Raw genomic sequence first — 27,844 nt, forward strand, 5'->3', positions numbered from 1 at the left:
TGCTCCAAGGCAGAGGGGGGGGGGGGGGGGTAATAACCATCCATGCATGTTTCACAAAAAAATAACTTTAGAATTATTCAAACAAAATAAGAAGGCAGATCTGATCCTGAAATAACATTTTACACAAAGAAAATGCCAAAATGAACAAAAAAAACACATCTGTAAGACCTTGCAGTCTAAAAAAAATGGAAGAAGTGAGAGGAGAGATGACCTGTAGTGCTTTAGGGCAGGGCCTGGAAGGATGACATCAGTCCATACAGCATTCTAACCACACCCCTCATTAGGTTCTAATCTAGAACCATCCACAGTCTTGTCCTCCAGGAGGTTTCCGGGTTGCCCCTTTATTCTCCCCGGTATGCTTTTTGTTGGGGAGGGGGACGGAGAGACTGTTTCCCTCCTCACTTTGCTCTTCCACAGCTTGTCTGTATAGGCCACAGTTTTAGCAGACATTTTGTGTCTAATCCATTGCAGTTTCAACCCAGTCCCTTGGGCAATGCCATTTACTGTTGGCAAATCCACTCAAGAGATATTGTTTTGTCACGTCACGTTGTATGTCCTGATGATTTTTTTTTTTTGCGTGCATTAGGTATTTACAATGTACCATAGATGAAACATGAAACCGCTACAATGTAAAGATTGCATTTTCCATGTATTCTTGGTAGTGGGCACACTGCTGTACAGACAAAAACAACTTCGAAGTGTGAACTGTAGCTCCAGAATTCAAAATCACACCATGGCCAAAAAACTATTGTTAGCAAAAACAGTTCAGGGCAGATGGAACTCAAAACAGTTATTAACAAAGTGTTAACAAAAAAATAAAAAATAACTGGACCAAAAAGTTCCTCTTCAATTACTTTCTACTTCCTTTCAAATCAGCAAAAACAACATCTAGGAAATTCAAATAAAATTATCTACGATTCTTCATATCAAGGGCTTCTTTTTTTGCAGGGATTTTGCTCATTTCAGACAATTCTCCTAGTAAAACAAAAAATAATTTACAACAAACCACACATTCATGTTACCAACTGAAACACAGCCATCTACTTTCGTTGCAGATAGAATCCTAAAAGAACAATCAGAAACGTTGGGCGAGTCAGTTAGCTTGCTTACCAGCAGTTACTGTAGATTATGACCCTGCTTTAGAATGCTTCATCTGTTATTTTCAACAGACAGACATTTGTAAGACTGTAGCTGTGTTCAAGTAGGACAAAACGTGGAAGGGAAAAAAGTAAGAAAACCAAGCAGTTATTTTCACTTCAAGTGAGCAGAGATTAAACAAGCCTTCACTCACCCTGCCATTGTCAACTGGTGCACACAGGGTGATATTGGTTTTAATTCTTTATTCAACATGTCCTCACTGCGAGAGAGGCGTTTAAAACCTACTATAGTATAGTGGTGGAAYAGATGACTGCATCAACCAAGACCCGGTCAGCCAGTGAAAGGCCAAACCTCACCTCCATGCATTGACTACAAAGCAGAGAAAATGACAGAAACGCTTATTCTTTTCCCCATTTGATTTGACGTTGGTCTTCCTTTTCAGTTTTGAAGTCACATATTAGGGGCCAATCCAGGACAGCCTTGCTGCATCATCGCTGTAGGTTGGGARGGAGGTCGAGGGAAGGAAGGTTTAAACGATTACAAAACATTAACATACTATGTACCCCTTCCCTTCACCATTTTGTTTCACTTCCTGTACACACATTGCACACATCATTGTCTTCCATCTCAAAGTTTCTCAAAAACACTGTACAMACAACCCTGCAGAGRTATGTTTTTTTTCTCTGTCAGCAGTGACGTGTCTCCATGGGGCAGAGAGAAAGAGAAGGTCGAGACTCTTCCAACTCAAAGTTCTAGAAATCATAGAATTCCAATTCTACGATAGAAACAGAAACAACTTGAAGAGCTTAATTGGCCCGATCCAGAGGGCAAGAGTCAAGGGTCAGAGGTGACAAAGAAGACGCTGTTCCTCCTGGAGAGAAGAGAGCGCTCCGGCCTGGGTCTAGTCTTAAATCGACTGTTTGATCAACCAATCAATAAACTGGGTGTCTTGAAGGTATTGAGTGATATTAGTGTGCAAAGAGATTTGGTGAGGTGAGTTGCAGGTTAAGGGGGTTTGGTTGCCCTCGTGTCGTGTTGTTACTCTTTTGTCGTCTGGACAGCGGGCGGGGGCGCCACGGGCCCCACCTCCTCTGTGGTGCTCTCCCAGCTCTCCTGTGCTCTCTGTGGGGGCCGCTGGGGCGTGTTCATGTGCTGGGCAGCCGGRCCCGTATAGGGCTGGGCGTGGGGGTGGTTGTTCTGCTGCAGAGAGACATGGAAACAGGGAGAAAGACGTGTCAGCATTCAATATGAGCATTCTGTCAATTCTGGAGCAGTGCCATAAAATGTGTGTGTGTTACCTGCTGAAACTGCGTGGCAGGAGCAGGGTTATGGGGGTACAGCGCTGTGTCCTCGGGAGGGGAGGAGTCGTGATCTTCTGTTGCCTCCTGATCATCTGGCTCCTGAAAGAAATACAGACAATGGAATCAGCCAAGGAGAGCTCTGTTACATTACCCCACACACACATACTGACAAAACATGCAAACACCCATCCCACGTGCACACACCTTCCGTACCTCCTCGGGGCAAAGTTCGCAGGCCTTGGCCAGGGTCATGCGTGCGGAATGCGAGCGCTCCAGGAAGTACCCGTTGGAGGTCTCGTTGCTCTGGACGGGGGGAGACCARTTGTTGTAGGTGTACTGGGGGTTCCCTGTGTAGGGCCTCCTCTCCAGCTCGTCCCCCAGCCACTCCACCGCCCACGTCCACTTACGCTTCAGGTCCCCGTTACTCTGGGAGCACAACAGAGAGAGACAGTTCTAATGTTAACACAGTTCTATTCCTGATATCCAGACACAAACATACTGTACATATCTGAAACACCATTCTAAAATGACTGATCTGGTAGGCAGAGAGGAGAGAGAGGTGACTACTATATCATATCTAGTCTACTACTGTCATGGTTTACCTGTAGTATCTGGTAGGCCACAGTACAGTTGCTGAACAGGGCCACCATGCACTTGATACACTGGTAGGCYCGTTTCTGGTAGTGGTTCTTAGAGCGCTGAATGGTGTCAAACAGGCCGTCCCTRTCGTCTGGTATACCCTTCAGCACGTTGTGGATCCTGTGGGTCTGCCAGGAGTCCTCTATCAGCAGTATCTGCAGCAGCAGGTCCAGGTAAGGCCTCAGCTCATACGTGTAAGAGTACGCCACCTAGGGGTCGAGACAGGTAGACGGGTGAGGGAAACAAAAACGCCATGCGTGAGTGAGAGTTGTCAGTGTCAACCCCTTTACCTGCCAGAGCAGCTCAGACAGCACGGTAGAGGAGAACTGGGGGTTTTCCCAGCAGCTGAAGCGCAGCAGCTTGACYGTCTCCTCAGAGTTGCTGCAGTCCTCGATGATCTTCTTCACGTAGCTGGTCCTAACGAAGAGGATCTCTGACACCAGCTGTTGCAGGGGCATGATGGGGGTGGTCAGGTTGGCGTCTCCGTACGGGTTGGCCAGGGCCGGGTTACCTAGAGGACAGTGAGATACATTTATATCTATTTGGACACTTCACTTTATTCTAAGAACGCAAATAAGAGTAAAGAAACAGGAGAGAGAAAATGACAGACAGTGAACCCGAGAGAGAGAGAATGGAACCATTAGAGAACAAATGAAACACAGAGAGATAGAGAGAACGAGAGAGAAAGAAAGGAGAGCAGAAGAGACAGCAACCACAAGGCGGTGACAGAGAGAGTGAAACATACCATTGATGGAGGACTGCATGCGTGTGGAGACATCACAGCAGCGCAGTAGCTGGGAGACCACAGCGTAGAGCTTGGTCAGTTCTGCATACTGGTACTTTATGGGAGGGCCAGGCCCCTCGTCTAGAGCCACCAGCATGAAGGTAGCAGGGACACTCAGCTTCAACAACTGGGTCTTCTCTGCCAGACCTGGGGAGAGGAGAGAAACCATGTTTTATTCCAGCAAGAAACAAACCAACAGCGGTTCTCCTGCACACGCACGTCATCTTACCCAGGTTGGCGTACATGACGAAGAGGTTGAAGAACTGCTGCAGGTGTCGGCCGTGCTCTGACACCTCTCTCCTRAGCAGGTTCAACACAGCCCTCAACAGGTGATCACTCAGACTCAGGTTATCACAGCCCTGATGCAGGAGGTCAAAGGTTACAGGTCATTTTTTAAATTTACCCATGCACCCCCCGTCGGCCAAATATATATATATATATTTTTTTTTAACAGCTTTTCTACTACATATATGTACATACATTTAGCAACCATGGGACTTTTATATAAAGCAGTCACCTAACAATAATACATTACCAACCATAAACTCTTTAATCCCGCCCCTCAGCCACTCTCAGCCCATCCCACCTGTCACCATAGACCACCCTYGTTTGGTTTCCATGTGCCATATATTTTTCAATTGTGCTGTGATGTTTTACATAATTGTTTAACCTTTCTAAAACGTATATAGTATCCACAGGTTGTGAGCTAAAGATGAAAACCTTTCCTTCGAGTATTATATTATTTAGTGACTACGGCTTTCCAAATTGCCCAACACTGCTATTTGTAAGGTTCATTTTAATTGCACGTTATGATTTTTTAACCATTCCTTGAACCTGTGACCAGAAACAAGCTACATTGTGGCAATACCAGAATAAATGATCTATTGATTCTGTCTCTTCGCAGCAAAGTCTACAGACCTGAGATTGTTGTGTGCCCCATATATATAGCATTCTGTTGGTGGCAAGAATTGTATATAATTTAAATTGAAAAACAATAAGTGTTGAATCAAGTGTCGTTTTTTGTACCATGGAATCGGTACATCGAAAATCTCTTTCCATTTATTTACATCCTGTATGGCACAGCTGTCAACATTTTTGTCTTCAAATGAAACTGGTATATTTTTCTATTTATGCCAGTTCCTTTCAGTCAATTTCTATCTTTAATATATGGCAGACATACAAGTTCCCTACGTTCTCCCTTTTCCACTTGCCTCCTCCATTTTTGTGGTAGTGCAGTTGGTTGTAAACTTGGATTGAGCAGATATTGCCATATATTTTCGATAGCTGCATATGTGACATAACTCTTACGTTTCTAATCATAATATCATTCATAAATATAATTTTTTTTTTAAACATTTTTTCCATAAAGAATGTTTTTTTTAAATAATCAGTATATTTGAGTTTAACCATAACATTTGTTCTATCTTTTCTGGAGGATAAAACTGAAATTGTAACCAGCTTTGTATGGCTTGTTTAACAAAGGGCAATACTTTAAACAAAATTTCATTTTCAATTCATCAAAAACGAGAATTTGTCATCTGTATAAACGCCGAAAGTCAATTTTTTAACAAAGGATGAGCCTTAATCTACTGGAGAACCATTTTGCGTTTAAGTAGAACATAAGTGAAGCTTTTAGTGAGCGGTTTAAAGCGTTAATATTTAATCATTTTAGCCCCCCAAAGTGATATTCATGATATAAATAGGTATGTTTAATTTTGTCTGGCTTAGCATTCCAAATAAAATATTTTTTGCTCATATGATTTTTAAAAACGAGTCGTCTGGAGTAGGCAGTGCCATTAGTAAGTAAGTAAGTAAACTGTGATAGGACCAAAGAGTTAATCAATGTGATTTTTCCATAAATAGACAAGTATTTACCTCTACATGGTTGCAGAATCTTATCTATTTTTGCTAACTTTCTATTGAAATTGATTGTGGTAAGTTCATTAATATTTTTTGAGTTGTGAATACCAAGTATGGTCATTAGTATTACATCACACCCACACACCTTCTCTACTCTTTCCCTCCATCTCTCTCCCTCCACTCCCTCTTTATCTCCCTCCCTCCCCCCCTTTTCTCCCTCCGTACCTGTGTGGACCCCTCAGGGGAGCTGGCGGGGGCGGGGCATGGCCCGTCTGCCAGGGAGAAGTGTGCGATGAAGACGATGAGTTTGGCGAAGGCCCCCCGGACCTCAGCACTGGGACACTCCAGCAGGTACTCAGAGAAGCGCGTGGGGTACGCAAACAGAACGTTGTKGGCAAACCAGCAGCGGACGTTCTTACTGTGGCGTAGCAGGATGCACAGGGCGTCATACCTGARAGAGGGAGAGAAGGTGGGGGAGGGAGGAGAGTAGACAGAAAGAGGGAAAAGAARGAGAGACGAGGGAAAGAGAGTTACAAGGCTGTCTTGCAATATAAAGAAAGCACACTTTCTCCCTCTCACAGACAACCCACTCACCAGTCACCGGCRGGCCCCCGGACTACTTTCTTAGTGTGAAACCCGGTGCTGAAGAGGAACCTAGCTGCTAGCTGGATGCTGATCATGGCTATCTCCTCTGCCTCWGGCAGCAGGTGGTCCTGACCCGGGGGAGGGTTGAGGTAGACGCTGTTGCAGGTCAGCAGCTTCTTGACGAACTGGAAGTACTCCAAGCTGTACTGCATGCGGCTGTGCATGAACTGGACATTCTGCTTCCTCACACTGCATTCAATGGCCCCCGGCATCGTCACCTGGGAGAGGAGGGGGAATTCATTAGTACGGTTATGAGCATTACGTCATTATACACACAAACAGACTCATTCACACCCACAGGTTCTTGCCTCTGCACTTTATCACAAACAAATACACACTATCACACACAGTCCTGATCCCCACCTGTCGTGGTGTAGTGGGAGACACAGTCAGCTCTGAGATGCACCTGGCCAGCTCTCCGTCTGCCTCCACTGCGGCCYCTCCCYCTGCYGYGTCCATCCTCTCATAGAACAGGATGTAGGCGTTCCACCATCTCTTCTGCCTCCTGTAGGACATCTTCTTCATCATGTGGTCAAACACCTCTCCCATGTACTCCCCCCCGAAGCACTGGCTCTTCATCTCYTCGTCGTCGTCCATCTTGCACTCCGTCACGTCGCCGTCGTCAAACTTGTACCAGCGCTCCTTCTGCCCGCTGTCGGCGCTACCGCCGGCGCCGCMGTCTCGCTGGCTGATATAGGAGTAGTAGTGGCCGCCACTGGCCTGGCCCGAATGCACCAGCACCCCCACCAGGCGGTACTTAGAACTGCAGCCTGGTGGGTCGGGTTCMGATGGTTCGTTCTGCATGATCATCTGAGAGGGAAAGGAGGAGGGAGGAGTGACTGAGTAGAGACAATGTTTGGACTAATGATGAATCGACTAATGATGAGTTTCCTTGCCAATTCTGCTTCTGTTTAATCTTTYGGGGTTCAGGCCATGGTTTCTGTTTAGAACTTTGTGAAACATTTATAGAGCTCTAATACACAAATCAAATTTGATATTAAAGTAATCTACCTGGCTCTCCGGGTTGCCGTCGTCTCCCTCCAGTTTGGCCACCCCGGCCACAGTGTAGGGCTCCATGTCCAGCTCCCTGGGGAACTCAAAGTAGTCGTTGAACTTGATGGCACACTCCCTCTCCCAGTCGTAGTCAAACCTCTTTAGCTGGATGGCYAGCACTGGAGGAAGCTTCTTTATCAGCAGACGCTTCACTGTGTCCACCTGTAGTGGATRAAACAGAACARTAAGAAATGTCAKCCTAAAGTATGAAAACAAAGGACTGAGTACGCAACAGGAATGATGAAGGACAGGAGAAGAGTGAGGTACCTTCTTGTTACACTTCTCACAGTGGTATGCGTTGGCTCCCTCCAGCAGGTCTCCTTTGACGTACTGCTCCATAGAGTCTAGCAGGTTCTGGTGGTTCCTGATGTCCACGTTCAACGTGGTGAATGACTCCTCACACTCATACCTGGGAACAAGATGGTGAAACAGTTTCACTTATTATATTTCATGCCTGTGATAACTGAGAACTATGTGGTGCCATTTTGTGTCACTAACCCCGTTTCCATCCACATTTCTGAGAGTAGTCATACCGTATATACACACACTTAAAAAAAAAAAATTTGATCACGACAGCTAGTTCCAGTACAATTTTATAAATGGCGACACAGCTAATTTGTTCGTTCAACATGGTGGGATCTTTGTTAAAAATGTATTATGCGAGAAATGGCGGTGGAAACTCTTTTATGCGCAAACAGTTATATAATAATCTTCATATGGAAGTAAACTTGGAGTCATGCGATGACACRGTGTGGGTCCTCCCACTACGGTTCAGGAAACCATGCAGTTATTTAGGCTACAGATTAAAGGTGGTGAGCTTGACGCTCCTTTCCAATAAATATCATGGGTCTTATTCTGGTGACAAGATGATAAATGCTTGACTGCCATTTTACAAATAAAAAAATGTCTCTCTCTTCTCCATTATAATGTCATCATGTAGACTAGCGGACCCACACTGACTCAGAGCTGTTAGCTAGAGCACACATGTCAAGACCAGAGTAGGCACATTGTCTACTTAACACAACAGTTTTTGTGACAAAACTATTGGTCGAGTGGAACATCCAATGGAAACACATTGCACTTCAGATTTTTATTCGATACATGAGAAGTTATGCGAAAAAGTACATTTTGTGTGCACTACGCCATCACGCACTGATTTTTTCCAAAACAAGTCCATTTGGTGGAAATACCACAATGGTGGGAAAATGCACATATTTTGTTCATGCAGGTTTTAGAATATTCGCATAATAAAAATCTGGAGGATGAGTGGTCGTTCATTTGGTTCCACCAGTGTTAGTAAGTGGATGAAAATCACTCACCTGTGTGGACAGTCACGGCAGATTTTCTGGTCGGCAAAGGAGCCTCCCAGCACCTTGCTGAGCATGGAGGCGTGGCCCATGGCCTTCAGAGCCTCATCAAGACTGTCCACTAAAGAGTTGAAGAACTCCAGGGCATCGTGCTGCTCTCGCAGATTCACCGGCTCACCCCATAACCTACAGGAGAGAGAACGATAGAGATAGCTCTTAGTCTTCCAAGACCGTTTGTGTGAAATTGGTTTAAAATAAACAGCTTGTAATCTGTATACCACTACATTCCTTGACATTTCATTGTTTTACCTCAGCCTGCTATCGTTAGCTCACCTGAACTGTTTCCAGAAGCCTCGGGGTACGTAGTACTGCAGTCGGGAGGAGGCCAGGTGACCAAAGATGACCTGTAGGTGGCGTAGCACCCCGATGTTGTACTCCTTCCTGTCCTCCGACTTACTCAGCGAGGGCTTGTCGTCAAACTGKTGTTGGTAGGCGAACACCTCGTCCCGCGCCGTTCCGTCTGCATTAGTCTGAGGAAGGAAAGTAACAATACACCGGATGGATTATTTAAGTTCAAATTGTACATCTTGGTTCTTCTACACAACATCCGTAAACACTCGGTAATATGAACTTCAGAGGGATTTCATTTCCCTAGTCCCTTAGCTCTATACCAAGTGGTGGGCCTGCCATAAAAAGCATCTCAGATTGTAGCTTTAAGCGAGTCATTTTGCAATTATTCAATCTGAAGAGTGAATACAGTTTCGATTGATTCCCAGTCAGCCCGGTCACCTCGCTCTCCTGCTTCTCGTCCCCGGACAGTTCATCGTCCACGTCGGTGCCGGTGCCCTCCACGGCCAGGACGCCGTTACGGATGGGCGGGATCATGTAGAGCTGCTGGATGACTGAGTTCATGTAGCAGGTGGCCCCCGCGTTCTTCAGCCCCACAAAGCCTTTGGTGGGCCGCGGGCCCACTGGGGGCAGGTATTCCCACTCTGTCAGAGCCTCACAACCTGAGAGACAGGGAGAGAGAGTTGTTCAACGTTTATCCATTCCACATATATGATCAACACAACAATGAATATCAGAAAAACATTTATAATTCATTGAGGAGAGGTACAATTTACSAGTATAGATAGAGGAATATGTGAGATAAATAATAATTAGGAATTAAGATCACAGATTAAGTGACTGTAGTACATGTCTGTGAGTGTATAGTTGGTGTACCTAGGTAGTACATATCTGTGAGTGYATAGTTGGTGTACCTAGGTAGTACATATCTGTGAGTGTATAGTTGGTGTACCTAGGTAGTACATATCTATGAGTGTATAGTTGGTGTACCTAGGTAGTACATATCTATGAGTGTATAGTTGGTGTACCTAGGTAGTACATATCTGTGAGTGTATCAACGATCTGATTGAGGTTCCGGACACAGCCGACCGGCAGAGCCACCAGCAACTCGAAGCCAGCGTTGATGGAGGCGGGGCTGCTACAGACAGGGATGGCCTGCTCCGTAGGGAACTCCCCACTCTTCACGTACTGCAGGTACACGTTAGACGCCGGGAAGATGAAGTCATCTATCAACTCCTGGAGAAAGAGTGGGGTGAATAAGCAGAATGGACAAAGCATCATCCTATGGTGGCTTGTCCTGTGACTATATTGAGTGGACTATTTGGCAACCATACTGGATTTCATAAACAACATAATGACCCACCTTTATGAGGTTGGCCCCGCCCTTCTCACAACCAATGTAGTACTTCTTCTCTGGTGTCTGGAAGGCCAGCAGCTCCTTGGTGACCCCCAGGTGACCTTCTAGAATGGTCTCCTCCACCCCCGTCTCTCCTGTCCGCTTCACCTCATCCTAATGGTAAAAACACCAAACTGCCATTTAGCGGTAATATTTATGAGAGATATGAAAGCCCATCTTAGGTCTTCTCTAAACTACATCATATTAAACTGCATTTCATTTTCTAACAATGAAAAGACTTCTCTTGTCCAATACCCTGATCTTCTTGAGCCAGTCGATCTCGTTGTTGAGCAGCGCCTCAGCGTTGGGCAGGTTGATGTTGCTGTTGTAGGCGTAGTTCAGCAGGTGCCTCAGCAGCGTAAAGTAGTCCCCTGCGTGCTTCGCCCTCTCCTTCGCCGTGCTCTGGAGGAGAGGAAGGATATGGGTTACAACAACAATGGGTCCCAATGGAGTGGGGTGAAGAGTTTCAGTGTGTTACATTTCCTCCTCTAATGATGAAGGCTGGGATTGAGAGATGGTAAGCTGATCCGAGGTCTGGCCTTAAGGGCAACTTCTACCCAAAGACCGAAGAATGACTATTGTGTCAGTAGGGGAGAGTGAAGAGATGGAAGGATACTCACCCCTAAGACGGTGAAGAGGAGGGTGATGAAGAAGAGGAGGGGTCTGTGTCCCATACAGCACCTAGTGGCCATGAGGAAGAACTGCTCCTGAGCCATCTGACGAACTGACCTGGRGACAGACAGGAAGATGACAACAGGTTMATTTCACTGTCAAAAGGTGCTTTTRACATCGTCTGATGACAGTTTYATATTGGCTTGTTTTTGTGAGATTAAGTTCGAACACCAAGGGGCGGTTTYCCCGACACAGATTAWKCCTAGTCCTATACTAAACTCAATGGAGAATCCATTGAAAATGCTTTTCAGTCCAGGATTAGTCTGTGTCCAGGAAATGCCCTGAATGAACGGATCCACAACACAGACATAGATTAACAGCCAGATGCAGACATACTTGCTGTGGCAGTGCAGTAGCAGGTCTATGATGTAAGTCTGCCAGGCCTTCTCCTTACTGAGAGTGTCCAGAGCGGTGGGCAGCAGGGCAAAACACAGGGTCATGATCTCCAGYGCCTCACAGCACACCATCTCATCCTCCCCGTCCGGCTCCTTACCCGCATTCGTCTGTAGAGGTGATGAACACACACCGCTGTGAGTTTATAGAAGACACAGAAACTCTCCATACAAACCCCTAGAAGTCTGCAATACACACCTTAAGAACCAAGCACACACCATCTCAGTTTAGAAAGGGTTTTACCTTCTCATAGATCTGACTGATCTCTTCATTAGAGCTGAAGACCAGCTGTACCGTGCCACAGCCTGAAGCCCACACGATCTTCTGCACCGCCCGGATCACACAGAGGTCTGGGATGTACTTGGATGCTTGGAAGAAGTTCTGGGAGTTCGGGGGCAGTGACTGCCAAAAAAAGTGAGCAGACGTTTACGGTCTTACTCTTTTWGACTAGCCGTTGTTACCCGGTTGAACGCATGTGTAAGCACTCGTCTCAATAGATAACGCYGTCTCACCTCGTCAGAGATCTGTTGGGCMAGTCGTATGGCCACGTTGCGGAGCATGCACTCAGAGGCGGGGTTGGGGATATTCTGTAGAGCACTCTGGAGGACCAAGGCCTGGTCGTGGGTCGCCTGGTTGATCTGGAGAGGAACAAAAACAGAAGACAGTGGATTAAGAACACCAGTCATATTCAAGCTCATTCAACTACACAGTGAAGGTACGTTGAGGTGATCATGGTCTGTCCATTCGGGTCTGGTAACAAGGGTCCTGCTACCCTCACTGTTCTGCACTCATCTAAGCTGTAGTAATACAAGGTTTTCCCCGTATTTACAGAGGTAATATAACGGCAATACAAWARCGTTATTTACCGGTGACGCGGGGCTGGTCCCCTCCACTACGGGCTGGCAGGCCTCGGCCACAGCTTTGACGTGTCCGAACCCCACGGCGGTCAGCAGYAGCTTGGCGATCTTCAGGGCATTGAGGTACGCCCCCCGTCGCGTCTCCATGTCGGCCGACGGCAGGAAGTTGTTCCTGGTGAGCATGCTCAGTACGAGCGGGAGGCCGCCGCTCTTCAGGAAGTTGTACTGGAAGTCGCTGGCGTCCTCGCCGAGGGTGCCGCTGGCCGGCATCAGCAACGCATACACCACCTGGGGAATCAATCCAATCAATGAAACGTGGCAGGAGGATGTGAAGAGGGTAAAGGGTAATGAATCGATCACGTAAACCACCACATACACAGTGGTGTGTGTAACCAACCTCAGTGAGGTAGAGGACTTGTGAGGGCGAGGGGCCAAAGAAGCGGGAGTCCAGTGTGGGGCTCAGGCTGTTCTCTCCGAGCTTGGCATGATCCAGACAGATAGCGCGCAGGTTCTCCACGGTACCGTTGTCTACACACAGCTCAACCAGAACATTAGTCAGTCAGGACAAATCATTTCAAACCACAGTAAGAGAGAGAGACGCAGAGGAAGGATGAGAGATGCTGTTTCGGAGACACAGAAGGACAGCAAGCCATAATGAGAAAGAATGAGAGCGTGAGCGAGAAAGACAGTGTACCTGGAGGCATAAGCTTCATGAGGAGCCTGGCTCCGTCTCGCAGCAGAGGCATGTTGAGGGTACAGCCCAGGTCTGCGACCTGCCACAGGAACGAGATGTAGCGCAGGTGGAGAGACATGATCTACAGAGAGGAAGACGTTACTCAGGAGAAGACGACACATTTTACATTTCTCACGTGAGGAAAGGTGTGTGTGWCTTACCACTCCAGGCAGGCAGCCCTCCACCTCTGGGTTGGGYCCTTCGCTGAAGTGGTTGCCGTGGTTACTGGGCGAGCCGGTGGAGGAGTCCGAAGAGCTGTCAGGACTGGAGGGCACGGTGGCACTCACCTGGGTCAGCTTGGCTGTGATCAACTACACACACACAATATACCGATTTGAACCAAACGTTAACAGATACACTGTGCTTTCATCATCTAATCCTAGTAGATTAGTGATTCCAGGACGGAGTCAAATTGTATTTAAACACATCGGAACTAAGCCCCAATTGAAAACCAGAGCATGGGCCATTGATTACGAAATGACTAGCTCACTGCTTTGTCCTTGAGGTTGAGCTGTCCAATCAGTTTCCTGTCATCCGCCGGGTCGACGACCTCCCCGCCAATGAAGAGCTCTATCTTGGTGTGCGTGGCGTTGGCCTTGATGCGTGTGAGGATGCCGCGGCGCACCGAGCCGATGGTGTCATTGGTGTGAGACCAGATGTCCATGTCATCCACCTGACGACCCTGGTTAGGGAAACGCACAATCAACGTGATGTGCTTCCCCCGGAACGCCCTGAGCGAGAGAAAGGGGAGAAAGAAAGAGAGGGATTGGTCAGTCAAAATATTGGCGCTGAGACTCTGACAAACTAAGTTAGACCTCGCTTTCACAAGTGTGTGTTGGAGTGAGTCCGTGTGTGTGTGTGAGCCTCTCTCCTACCTGGACATGGGCAGTATGGACCTCTCCTCGTGGTAGTCGCTGTCACACTCGTTGATGTACTCCTTGAGCACGGTGAGCACGCGAACCATGCGGATGGCCTCCTGCCGGGCACAGTTGATGCTGTCCTTGTCCCCGTCCAGGACACACAGCGTGTCGTAYGACGCCTTCAGACGGTCAAAACACAACTGGATGAAGTCCTCGTGGATCTCCACCTGGTTGACCTGCAGCTTGGGCCCCAGGTTGGTGTAGATCTCCTTCAGCAGGTCGATGGCTCGGCTGGCGATGTCATCAGTACCCTGGATCACCACCTGGTAGAACAATGCAAAGGTGTTTTGTGCACTCTCCTCCTCCAGGGTTAATCCAGGAACCAGATTGTTGTCTATAAAAGCTTATAACAGCGATAAAAGGAGTTTTAACTCGAATGCCTCCCAAGGTAGACCAGTCCTTTGAAATCCAGGTTTTACAGTATGTTCAGAAAGCTTTATAACATTGATAAGCTTTTTAAACACTCACCCTCCACAGGTAGTCCAGTCCTATGAGCTCCAAGTCATCCATCATGTAGGCCCTGCGTTTGGCCACTAGTTTGCCCTCGCGGCAGTTGACTGCCTTGAAGAACCTCTCAAAGCACTTCATGCCGTTCTCCGTGAGCAGGGATGGGTCCAGCTGCAGAACATTGTTCTCAAAGAAGTCCTTGTTGATGTCCGGGTCCAGGTCTGGCTCATCTCCCATTAGCTTAGAGTACCTAGAGTTGGAAAAGACAGTATAAAGACATTATAAAGGCTCATAATTGCTTATAACAAATGATAAAGTATGATCCCAGCAGGCTTTAAGTGAAGTGCTACCAATAACATTTGAGTTGAACTAACCTGGAATAATTCAAAAGGGAAATCATATTTAATATACATCAAAGACTGGTCTAAAGAAATGTGTACGTACCACTTGAAGCACGCCTCCCGGTCACACAGGAAGACGGCGCTCTCAGCCAGACACCTCCAGATCTGCTTGGCCTGAGGAGCACATAGCCACAACTGTCCGTCCTTCAACAGGAACCTGGAGAAMAAGATGGTTCAAAGCAGTTAGACACTAACAGAGGACTCAGAATGGCCACTTTCATTCCCACAGACGGAGAAATGCCTCGCCGCCCAGAAAAGCAGTCAAGGGTCATTGTTTTCATCCTGAGATRCCTGKAGACAGCTGCCTGCCTTACCTCAGGAAGTTGAGCCTCTCCTGGACCTCCTGAACATGACTGTAGCGACTGCCCACTCTGACCGTCTGAGGGTCAAAGTCTGCGTGTTCAGCTTTGGAGAACGGTCTCATGGTCTCCATGTAGGCAGACARGTTCTCAGCCACCAGAGTGACCAGGGCATGGTTGTGCTGCAGCTGGTTGATCAGGTCATGACGATAGAACACATGAGGACTCCTCTGGGTCTGACTGTATGGGGAAGGGAGAGGAAAGGGAAGGAGAGAAATGTAATATTTCATCACAAGCTTTGACTCAATGGGAAAAAGAGATGAGACAAGAGAGAAAGGGAGAGAGACGGGGAGGTGGAGAGAGTCTTTTGTTACCTGAGGTTCTGAGGAGCTTCCCCAAACAGGCTACAGATCTCTCTGATCTGCTTCAGGGCAGGTATGACCCACTTGTCGTTGGTGCGCAGCTCCTCGATGAAGCGGTCTATCCACTGGATCTTCTGGGTGTCTCTGTCCTGTTGGAACACACAGAAGCACAGAGCAGGGTCCTAGTCATTAGGGACCATCGTAGCAAAACATTTTGCAACAGAAAACAAAAAAACAAGAGATTCTCATTTGACAAGGTTCGGTAGAACGTCCCAGTTTCAGTCTGTTTTCTTTCGTTTGGTGCCTAATGAATACAACCCAGTARCAGTAACAGTAGTTTTACCTGAGAGCAGCTGTAGTCCAGTATCTTGATGTGTGCGCTGAGGGCCTGGTCCATGATGTCCACGGGGACGTCGTCACTGTGAGCCAGGTTCCACAGCAGGTTGAGCACCTTGTGGGCCATCACTCCATCCTTATCGTCCTCCGCCAGACGACGGATCAGCTCCAGCAGCTTCTCACGCTGCTTCTTACTCGCATTCGTCCAACTCTCCTTGAAGCAATCAAAGAGATGGTCGAGCTGCTCTGGAGAGAAGTCCCAGGCCAGTTTGGCCAGAAGGTCATGGACGTTCTTCACTATGGCTTCGTGCTTACCAGCCTGACATAGAAACAGACACGGAAGACACTTAGGCATGGTTCTAAAAACAACCCCTTCCTTCTTATAAAGGAAAAGGTCTCTCTTGCAAAATATATATTTTTCACAAATKARAATAAMCTRTATAGGTTCAATGAATAGGAAGTACATTAMAATTCAARATGGAGCCAYCCCCATATTGCTKAGACCCATTTTYCCATGACACGTTTAACTCAGTACCTGCGCTGCCCAGATGTTGTCCAGGTCCTGCATGGTGAGGGCTTTCTCCTTGATGACGAAGCGGAGTATCTTCTCTAGTTTCTCTACGTACTGAGGCTGGTGGAGGCTGTCCCTCAGCACGATGGAGAGGATGTGGTTCTGCTGGATCCACTCCTGAGAGAAAGGGAGAGAAAGACAAACGTCAGGCATAGCAGTTATAAATGAGAACTTGTCCTCAACTTGCCTACCTGGCTAAATAAAGGTGAAATAAATACAAATAAATTAGCATTCCTGTGGAGAAATTCCATGTCCAATTCCACTGACAGGAATTGACTAGTAAACTCTGATGAGCAATTTAAAAGCTCTATACAAAACCAGTCCATTATCATTCATAAGGAGTAACTGTGGTGACTCACCGCCATGCGTTCTGCCGTCAGCCACTCCTCCTCCTCGGGGTTGCCATGCCGATGCGTGTAGTAGGAGACGCTGGAGATGACCTTGTTGACCTCATTCAGAGCGTTCATCTTGCCGTTGAACGAGGAAATCTGCAATAACCTGGGGACCAATCAACAAATTAAAAGCATAACCATCTTATGGAAAAGGAAAATTCCACCCAAAAGCTATCTTTTGGTATTTGTTTCATTAGTCCATTGTTGACAGTCCCAAAATGTTTTGCATGTCAGAAAAATACCAGCTGTATTTTGAAAGTTATACATCTTGAAAAATGTTTTGCATGTCAGCAATCAAGTTTGGGATTATGTCAACAATGGACTAATGAAAGAAATATCAAAACATATTTTTTGGGTGGAGTTTTCCCTTAATAATAAAACAGCAGCTGACTGGCCAAAACACTCGTCATACGAGGTGCTCAAACCCCAATGTGACAGTTTTAATTCTATACAATAACAACCTAAAAAGACAACAGCTGAAGGAATCTCACCTAAGGATCATTTTCAACCTAAATATCTCCAAGTTCTTGACGGTCTCCTCCTGACCGGGCACCCTGGAGGCCAGGTTCTTCAGGGACTTGATGATCATGGACAGGGCATCGTTCTTGGCCTCGTTCTTGGCCTCCTTCTTCAGCTCCTCGTCCGTCAGGTTCTCCAGGAACTGAGGAACCATCTCGATCACTGGCAGGAAGTACTTCTTCACTGTGTGCAAGGTCAGGAACTCATAGCACTGGCCGAACGGCCTGGAGGGAAGACATACACGGGTTAAGACACGCACACGTCCCTTACATTGGTCCATCTGAATTTAACATACTTGATGAGGGCAGCGATGATCTGTACGTTGAGTGCCTGTCCGCTCATGAAGCGGTCGTGAAGAGTCTGAAACCCGTTCAGTGTGCCAAACTTATTAATCAGGTCCACCAACCAGCCCTGAGAGGGAGAGATGGAGAGAGAACAATGAATGGCTAATCAATGACGACAGATTTACTCATGTTGAAAACTTGGATATACTGTATCAAGCGAGGAATCCTGAGTGAGCAAGGGTGAGTTGGGGCCTACCTTGGGTGAGCGAGGGTCGGGTGGGCGGGCGAAGAGCTCGTCATCGGCCAGCGTGGCCCCGGCGGGGATGGTCTCAGAGGGCCGCGTGCCGTTGTAGATGTGGAACTTGCAGTGGGGGTTGGTGGCTGTGGCCAGTAGCTCCAGTAAGGGGAACCAATCCTGAGGAAGCTTGGTCACACACAGCTCCACCAGCCGGTGTGTGTTGGTGATGATACACCTCTGTGGAGGGAAGGACAATCAGCTGTAGTTCAAACAGGAAGTGCTAGTGTGCGCACGCACGCACGCACGCACACACATACACATATACACACGAGGCCCTTACATGGATCTCAAACTTCCACCCGCTGACAGCCTCGTCTGTGAGGATCTTAGTGAAGGAGATGGTCAGGCCGTCCCTGAAAAACCTCTGGCACGCCTCACACTTCACATCAAGCCCTGCAGAAAGAGGCAACGATTAAAGGCAGAAAACAAAGAGAGATCAATAGAAGACAAATTAAAAAGATGTTGTCCTATACGGATGTATATTGTATACGATGATGGACACACCTTTTTTACATAAGTCTATAGCAGCTTCAAGTAGAACTTCTAATTCCCCCTTTGGCAGGACAGGGACTACCCATCGGGGCCTGTTGATCATGTCATCCAGCTTGGCCAGGTCAGTGTGAGGGAAGGCAGGCTCCTCCTCCTCCAGAGCAGGGGCAGAATCTCCTTGGCCCTGCTCCTCCTCCGCCGCCGGTGGGCTCACAGGAGACGGCTCCGTGGACGACGGGTTGGGGGACACCGTCTGCAACGGGGACACCGTCTGCAACGCGCACACACATTAATACCAAGCATACTACAGACGCTGATTAAAAGAGATGAACGCTAGTCGGGAACACACACACAGTGAGGAAGGTAGGTAATTAGCCTTGGAACTTCACAGGAAGCACAAAGTCAAACAAACACAATTCATAGAGCATGAGGGACTAAATTCATTTAAAAAAACATCAGATTATAAATAAAGCTTATTCAATTATGTGACAGTAATTAGACTTACATCAGTGATCCTGTCCACAGCTCAGAAACACTTTTAAATGACAAAGAGCTTCTCTCATTGGAGAGCAGCCAGCTGTGGCCTCAACATGACTCATGCCGTTTCATACTAAAGATGAACTCCTACTACTATCCTATGCTCCTCATGGGGCGATGGGCCTAAGTCAGTAAGTACTAAAGCATATGGCAGATCGCTCCATATTAGTCAGTCAACTTCACGCAGACATACAGTTGATATGCGGGTAACCTTGTTCACTGATAATTGGGAAACTATCCACAGATAGACACACGTCACCGCCACACTCACCTGGGCCTGTGTGGGTGGGGGCTGGCTCTGAGAATCAGCGGGTGCCTGGCCCTGGCTATCATTGCCCCCCACGGGGGAGCCACGGGTGGTGACCGTCATGATCGACACGGGGCAGATCTTGGCAGTCTTGTCCGCTTTAGGAGGCCCTGGCCTGGGGGGGAATCACTGCCTGGGTAGGGAAGGAGAACCAGAGGCCGGCTGAGAGGGAACGCTCCGGCTGCTGAGGCTCAGGGAGGGTTGCAGAGACCATCGCAGAACCTGTGGGACAGAGACAGGGGTGGCAGAAGATTTAGAATGGAATGGTTGATGCCCATTTTTCCCATGAATTTGGGACTGAGGCATGTGCAATTCAGCTAATCTGTGTACAATCTAGTGAACATCACATGGTCAACTTCAGACCACTGTTGAGGTTAAAAATAGCTGAGAAACAACACAGGTGCATCCAAAGGCCATGATTCCACAGTATGTTTGCAAGACAGGAGTCTTCAACTAAGCAAGACCAATTCAAATGACTCTCGCTCTGCCCACTATCTGGGTCTAGACATTAAAATGCTAATACGCATGCTTGACAACGGGTGGAATTATTACACAGACACACTCTAGCCCCAATACCGACAGACAGAACCCCCCCCAATGCCGTCACCTCTCCTATTTCCAGTTTAGCTGTGCTGTCTATCAACCATACGCCACACTGGCCTATTAATAGTAATTGCCCAAAATTATTAATAATATACATATTGGATTGAAATCAGGCCATCTATGCTTGGCTGTCAGTGCCACTGACAAAGTTGCGTAGTCCAACAACGTGTCCCAGTACTGTAACAGTGTTTCCCAACTCCAGTCCCCCATTAGCCCCAACAACACACATTTTTGTTGGAGCCCCAGACAAGCCACACCTGATTCAACTTGTCAACTAATCATCAAGCCCTCAATGAGTTGAATCAGGGGTTTTTGTCCAGGCCTATAAGAAAAATGTGTGATGTTAGGGGGTACTGAGGACTGGAGTTGGGAACACCTATAACATAAGTGAGTCTGTGTAGAATATTGACCTTACACAACAGCAGAGTGACAAAGCAAAACATCTTAAATCAGTATGAGTCAGGATGGAAGAAATAGCCTAACAACAGGTTTAGGGCCTGAGGCTCCTTCAATCCACTCAAGTGCCTATGAGGTAACATTAAGATTAGGGGCTAGGGTTTCTGGGTAGGAAAGGTCTGTGTGTCTAGTTGTGAGACACTGGAAGTCTTGAAACACATTAAGACAGTCTCCAGCTGAGTTACGATCCTCTGGGCTTAGTTTACAGGTTTATTATTGGCCGTCTTCAGTTTCCCGTCTTCAGATGTATCCGCTTCCATCTAATGGAAGAGGTTAGTATTAGGGAAGGGGAATCTGATCCTAGATCTGTGGTTTGGGCCGACTTCTACCTCAAGCATCATCAGGCAAGCCGGCAGGAGTCGGCTACAGCTGACAGCTACAGTGTGAATGGAAGTTAACAAGCCAATAGTAATCACTGACCCAAGGAGCCAGAACGGTTGAGTAACCAATCAGATGAAAAGAAACCTTGAGTCTTGAGAAAGCACCTGACCGGGCCATAAACCAGGGTTTCCCCAACCCAGCACCCCCAGACATTCCACATTTGTGTTCTAACCATAAACTGGCACACCTGATTTAATTAGTCAAGGCTTGATGATTAGTTGAATAACTGAATCAGTGGTGCAAGTTTAGGATTAAAACTAAAATGTGAAAACTTCTGGGGGGGTTGAGAAACACTGGTTTTCAGCTTGCTGAAAATATAGTAATTCCAGCTGGCACAGCTGCCATGGCAGTGTGTATACACAGCTAGTATGAGACAAGTATTCAGGTCATCATGGTCAAGGCTTAGTTTTGCTGACTTGAGTAAAACTTGAAGTGAGCATAGCTAGGTCAAAACTGAGGAAACGCATACCTTTCAGGTGGAATGAAGTCATTTGTATCCGGAAATGCACAAAGTAAGCATATTACCAGGCCTAAAAATCGGAAACAATGACTTATATTGACAATGCCTTGCTTGCAAATAACTCAAATCTAATCTTTGTCAATAGATCCAATGCCAGCCCCCACCTTGGCTAGTTTCAAAAACCGACACTAGGCAGAGGCAACTAGGGTCGGGTTGTCAAGACTACCCTTGGCTACACCTTCAGTTTCCGTTTTGGAGACAGTTTGATGCAGACAGACATGTCAAGACATTTGGATATTTCTTGTGACAGCCGTTGGTTTACAAGGAGCTTGGCACAAAGGAAAACATTATGTAACGACAAATGACAAGGTTGCTTGCATGATGTGTGTGAATAAAAATGTACTTGGTCCTAGGCTTACTAATCATTCTTGTCACGATCCGCTATCCTCACCAGAACCTCTTTCTGTGAGGACACGTCATTGAGTAACATTGTGCAACTAACTAATTAAATCAAGTTATTTGGGGAAAGGAGTATAAGGAAAACTTGATTTAGTTACAGCAAACAACTCGATCTCAAAATAAGTGTCACTGTCACATTGTATGATGTATTCTAGATATGAGAGACCGCTAACGAGACAGCAACTATCTAACTACACTTGCTAGATTGCGTAGCATTAGCCAAATATTTCAAACAATGCGAAAATAACCAGCCTGCAAACACTGCCTGGAACACGGTTAATTGATGTGAAAAATAACTTAATGCAACAGGAGTCTGGACGATAACTAATGCATAACGTTAGACAAGGCCCGTAACGTTAACTAGCTAGATAGATACGACAAGCATTGCAAGGGCCTTCTCCTTATTCAACATCGGTAGTAGCGCTAACGTGCTAGCTAGTTAACGTTAGCTAATGGCGCTGCCGTCGCCAGGGCCACAACAATCAACAGTCTGTGTGCATTGATAGGTTGTTGATCAAACACCAGCCCATATCTGTCAACACCACTAGTCCAAGAAGTTAGCCAACATCTTGTCTGGTTGAGACTGACCTTGAACTAGTTATGTGGAAACCGTTATATTTCAAAATCCAAACAATTAACAGGTTGGTATGGTAAACGTCAGCCATTTTGCCACAGACAAAAATAATAGCTAACTTAACTAGCCAACGTTACATACAGAAACAAACCGGCATTTCAGCATTCATTCTGTCGATGTCAGGCACCTTGCTTGCTATTACTCTCTCTTTATCCAATGAAAAGCATATGTGTAACGTTACACCTTGTAGCTAGACAGCTATAACGTTTCATTGTTAATGATTACTCAGATATGTCGTTATCTAGCTATACTAGCCAGTTAGCACCATTGTTGCTAGCTACCCAATGTTACTTACCCCAAAATTTGATGCAACTTCCTTGAGTTGACTTGTCCTGTCTATGAATCTTTCTATTCTGGGTTTCGCTAAGTGTCAACGTGTGTTACATAATATTTTCATGCGTGCATCCAGATCTGCTACTATGATCTCTCTTCCTTGCTTATTTTTTTGTCTGCACTTGGGTGTTTTTCCTGCGTCACCATCAACCCCCCTCTACTGTAGTCTAGCACAGTTTTCCCAGCCAGTCCGTGGTAAGTGCAGCTGACGGAGGCCGTGTTCGAGAGGATCAAAACCGTCATGTATCATGGGTAAATTGTGACTTACTGACTGATCTACAAATAATAATGAGCAGTTATTTACGATGTAAAGTTCTTTGTAGATCAGTCAGTCGGTCGTCGCCTGCACTGTCAGCGCCAATGTCGAACAAGCCCATTAAGGTAACGTTTTACAATTAAAGTGATAGTTCACTTCACATTTAGTTTGTCAAAAAGGTGCCTTCAGAAAGTATCCACACTCCTTGACTTTTCCCAAATTTTGTTGTGTTACAGCTTGAATTTAAAATGTATTAAATTTAGATTTTGTGTCACTGGCATACACACAATACCCAATAATGTCCAAGTGGAATTATCTTTTTAGACATTTTTACAAATTAATACAATTTAAAAGCTGAAATGTCTTGAGTCAATAAGTATTCAACATATTTGTTATGGCAAGCCTAAATAATTTCAGGAGTAAAAATGTGCTTAACAAGTCACATAATAACTTAATAATATTGTTTAACATGATTTTTAAGACACTGCATCTCAGTGCTAGAGGCGTCACTACATACACCCTGGTTCGAATCCAAGCTGTATCACAATCGGCCGTGATTGGGAGTCCCATAGGGCGGYGCACAATTGGCCCTGCGTCGTCCGGGATTGGCCGGTGTAGGCCATCATTGTAAATAAGAATTTGTTCTTAACTGACTTGCCTAGTTAAATAAAACATACAATTATCTGTTAGGTCCCTCAGTCAAGCATTGAATTCTAAACACAGATTCAACCACAAAGACCAGGGAAGTTTTCCAATGCCTCGCAAAGAAGGGCACCTGGCCACTTTTCATCTATCAGTGAAGATCTGTGGACCGACCAAGGTCCACTGTCACCCAGGAGCCTGTGTCCATGACATCAACTCCCTCCTGCCCACGGTTCTGGCCAAATACTCCAATATTGACACCATCGTCGCTCACGTAGGTTTTAACGACCTTTGTTTTAAGCGATCTGAGGAACTGAGTGAGGACTACAAACATTTTTAAACACCCTCGCTAGCACAGGGAAGAGATTCATTCTCTGGCCCCCTCCCGTGCTACTGAAGGGTTTCAGAACGTTTCAGTTTACTCTTTGCCCTGAATGAGTACATGAAGAAACTTTGCAATGACAGGAATGTCTCTTTTTTTCCAGTAACATCGCAAACTGTTTTGGTAGTGCTCCAGTTCTCCCTGTCAGAATAAGCAACAGAGGACTTGGAAATCATATCAACTCCTGCAGAAAAGGCACTATGGTTATTGTGAGTAACCTAATTGATGTTCCTTTAACTCCGCCTTCTAGTGAGTTTATTCAAAATGTTATCTCCTACCATTCTGATAAAACGTGGTTGTAATGATAATCATTTGGTTTTTATTCCATTGGTCACCTCGAGGCAGATGGCATTGAATATGGCACTTTTAAATGTTAGAGCAATCACAAGTAAAACCTTTCTTGTGAATTACCTAATTACTGAGCGCAAAGCTTATTGCATGTTACTCACTGAAACATGGCCGTCATCAGACTATAGTGCTGCTCTTATTGAAGTCTCCCCCCGGACTACAGCTTTTCATGCTCTATCAGAAAAGGGAAAAGTGGAGGGGGACAGCCTCTATTTTCAGTAATGCTCTCAGCTGTAAGGACTTTTCGTTTGGCGACTTTGGTTTTTTTGCGCATCATGCTATACTGTTTAAATGTCAGCCACCAGTGCTGGCCATAAGACTCAATAGGCCACCAAAGCACTGCCCACTTTCTTTATTGATTTATCTGAACTATTGTCTATTGGTCTTGAGAACTATGATAAAATCATTGTGTTGGGCGATTTTAATATTCATGTTGACAAAGAGACTGACTCCAAGGCCATTCAACGTATTAATCTTTTAAGCTCTATGGACTTTATCCAACATGTTACTGGGCCCACCCATAACCGCGGCCATTCTCTGGACCTGGTTATTACCAAGGGGCTTTCTATTGACATATTCTCCATTGTTGGTGTTGCTTTATCTGATCACCACTTTCTATTTCTTGCTACCTTGTTGCCCATAGCACTGAACGCATTATTAAGAAATGCTATCTTACATTGCTGCAGATTTTTTTGAGTGTATGAACAATTCTCCACCACCTCTTGTGATTATTTAGTTTATAACTTTAATAGCAAATTAAGGGCAACCATTTCCACTGCTACGCAGACGATACACAACTTTACATTTGTGTGTCACCAAAGGATTTTAGCTCCAAGGATAAATTATTAGACTATATTAGTGATTTAAATACTTGGATGGCTCACAACTTCCTCCAGCTAAATCATAATAAGATCAAGGTACTTATTGTTGGAGCCAAAGCACAAAGAGAGAATCTAGCCGTACATTTTAATTCATGGGCAATAAAGATAAAACACCAGGTAAAAAACCTAGGTGTTATTTTAGATTCTGAACTAAATTTCTAATCACACATTTGGAATGTGACCAAAATTAATTTTTACCATCTGAGGAACATTGCCAAGGTGCGTCCATTTCTCTCTTAGGCTGATACAGAGAGATTCATCCATGTTTTTATTACAAGCAGGCTTGACTACTGTAATGCTCTCCTGTCTGGTCTACCCAAAAAAGCCATTGATCAACTGCAAAACATTACAGAATGCTACAGCATGGGTACTGACAAAGACCAGACGGAGAGAACACATTACACCGGTTTTAAGGTCTCTGCACTGGCTGCCTGTGAGTTTTAGAATACATTTTAAGATTCTTCCATTGGTTTTTAAATCAATCCACGGTTGTGCACCCCAATACATGTCAGACATGGGGGGGTGGACAAAACTGTGGACATATTTAAAAAATATATTTTTAGCTTTGCTTTTCCTTAGGGTTCTTTTTGGTTGTTCAGTTGGGTGTCATTATTTTTCCTGTAAAGCACATAGTGTTGCATTCCATGTCTGAAATGTGCTGTATAAATAAAGCTTGATTGGATTTGATTTGACCTATTGGTAGATGGGTAAAAAAATTAAAAAGCAGACATTGAATATCCCTTTGAGCATGGTGAAGTTATTAATTACACTTTGGATGCTGTATCAATACATCCAGTCACTGCAAATATACAGGCCTCCTTTCTAACTCAGTTGCCAGAGAGGAAAGAAATCTCTCAGGGATCTGACCATGAGGCTAATGGTGACATTAAAATAGTTACAGAGTTTAATGGCTCTGATAGGAGAAATCTGAGAATGGATCAACAACATTGTAGTTACTCTACACTACTAACCTAAATGACAGAATGAAAAGATGGAAGCCATTACAGAATAAAAATATTCCAAAACATGCATCCTGTTTGCAATAAGGCAAAAAAGTAAAACTGCAAAAAATGTGGCAAATACATTAACTTTATGTTTGGGCAAATCCAACACAACACATCACTTAGTATTATCTTCATATTTCCAAGCATGGTTTTATGGGTAACCTAAAACACAAGGCCAAATATACGCTGGAGTTGCTTACCAAGATGACATTGAATGTTCCTAAGTGGCCTAATTACAGTTTTGACTTAAAATCGGCTTGAAAATCTATGGCAAGACTTGAAAATGGCTGTCTAACAATGATCAACAACCAACTTGACAGAGCTTGAAGAATAAAATAAAAAAAATTGGCAAATACTGTACAATCCAGGTGTGCAAAGCTATTAGACACTTACCCAGAAAGACTCACAGCTGTAATCACTGCCAAAGGTGACTCAAGGGTGTGAATACTTAAATTAATTAGATATTTCTGTACTTAAATTTCAACACATTTGCAAGAATTTCTAAAAACATGAGTATTGTGTGTAGATGGGTGAGGTTTAAAAAAAATATTTAATACATTTTGAATTCAGGCAACAGACTTTGACAACAGACTTTCAGCACACTTATAGGGAAGGACACTCAACAAGCACAGCGCTTACACAAATGACTGATGATTGGCTGAGAGAAATTGATGATAAAATGATTGTGGGGGCTGCCTTGTTAGACTTCAGTGCAGCTTTTGAGTCTGCTGGAAAAGCGTATGTGTCATGGCTTTACACCCCCTGCTATAATGTGGATAAAGAGTTACTTGTCTAACAGAACACAGAGGGTGTTCTTTAATGGAAGCCTCTCAAGCATAATCCAGGTAGAATCATGAATTCCCCAGGGTAGCTGTTTAGGCCCCTTGCTTTTTTCAATCTTTACTAACAACATGCCACTGGCTTTGAGTAAGGCCAGTGTGTCTATGTATGCGGATGACTCAACACTATACACGTCAGCTACTACAGAAACTGAAATGACTGCAACACTTAACAAAGAGCTGCAGTTAGTTTCGGAATGGGTAGCAAGGAATAAGCTAGTCCTAAATATTTCTAAAACCAAAAGCATTGTATTTGGGACAAATCATTCACTAAACCCTAAACCTCAACTACGTCTTGTAATGAATAATGTGGAAATTGAGCAAGTTGAGGTGACTAAACTGCTTGGAGTAACCCTGGATTGTAAACTGTCATGATCAAAACAGTTTACAACAGTAGCTAAAATAGGGAGAAGTCTGTCCATAATAAAGCCTTCTTAACAACACTATCAACAAGGCAGGTCCCACAGGCCCTAGTTTTGTTGCACCTAGACTACTGTTCAGTAGTGTGGCCAGGTGCCACAAAGAGGGACTTGGGAAAATGACAGCTGGCTCAGAACAGGGCCGCAGGGCTGGCCCTTTAAAGTACAGCAGCTAATGGGGATTCCTAATAAATACAAATACAACAAAATGTGAAATAAGTCAAGGGCTATGAATAGTTTCTGAAGGCACTGTATGTTGTGCCCATATGAATGGTAGTAATCATTGAATTGTCTAGACTTGTTTTCTGGTGGAGTGACAACAGCTACTTTCAAATGAAATAAAACAGAGAAAACTTTAGCAAAATATGGTGTTCTGTTTCTAAGAAAAATTACTGAACATAAATGTACAACTAAATTTTACTCTCGTAAGTGCTTCCTTATGAACCTGGATCTGAGGGCAGTTATGGTAACTAACATCTACAGTATTTTCATAGACCTA

The 27,844-nt window shown here is 45.3% G+C and overlaps 1 protein-coding gene across 4 annotated transcripts; it reads right to left on the reverse strand.

The window, feature by feature from the left end:
- Window positions 1-372: 372 nt before the first annotated feature.
- Window positions 373-22,773, reverse strand: LOC112072637 (ubiquitin carboxyl-terminal hydrolase 9X). 4 transcript variants are annotated; one of them, XM_070439867.1, is made up of 42 exons: window positions 22,537-22,773; window positions 19,213-19,470; window positions 18,420-18,657; window positions 18,196-18,308; window positions 17,874-18,092; window positions 17,629-17,744; window positions 17,306-17,557; window positions 16,782-16,920; window positions 16,387-16,539; window positions 15,859-16,170; window positions 15,528-15,664; window positions 15,169-15,393; window positions 14,898-15,011; window positions 14,475-14,703; window positions 13,962-14,269; window positions 13,577-13,817; window positions 13,248-13,397; window positions 13,048-13,168; window positions 12,751-12,881; window positions 12,363-12,641; window positions 12,009-12,134; window positions 11,740-11,898; window positions 11,440-11,606; window positions 11,052-11,160; window positions 10,687-10,833; window positions 10,399-10,545; window positions 10,064-10,271; window positions 9,477-9,697; window positions 9,021-9,217; window positions 8,700-8,873; window positions 7,648-7,789; window positions 7,339-7,542; window positions 6,691-7,137; window positions 6,277-6,545; window positions 5,908-6,133; window positions 4,052-4,181; window positions 3,784-3,969; window positions 3,329-3,549; window positions 3,002-3,247; window positions 2,613-2,825; window positions 2,397-2,498; window positions 373-2,298 (listed from the first exon to the last, which is right to left on the reverse strand). In XM_070439867.1, the coding sequence occupies exons 2-42, from the start codon at window positions 19,309-19,311 to the stop codon at window positions 2,137-2,139; spliced, it is 7,779 nt and encodes a 2,592-aa protein (XP_070295968.1). In that variant the 5' UTR covers window positions 19,312-19,470; window positions 22,537-22,773; the 3' UTR covers window positions 373-2,136. The 4 variants fall into 4 exon arrangements, with proteins under 4 accessions (XP_070295968.1, XP_023995788.1, XP_023995786.1 ...); XM_024140020.2 differs by having other exon boundaries at window positions 2,604-2,825; XM_024140018.2 differs by having other exon boundaries at window positions 18,420-18,675.
- Window positions 22,774-27,844: the final 5,071 nt, after the last annotated feature.

This window comes from Salvelinus sp. IW2-2015, unplaced genomic scaffold, assembly GCF_002910315.2.
Source record: "Salvelinus sp. IW2-2015 unplaced genomic scaffold, ASM291031v2 Un_scaffold1986, whole genome shotgun sequence".
Lineage (NCBI taxonomy): Eukaryota > Metazoa > Chordata > Actinopteri > Salmoniformes > Salmonidae > Salvelinus > Salvelinus sp. IW2-2015.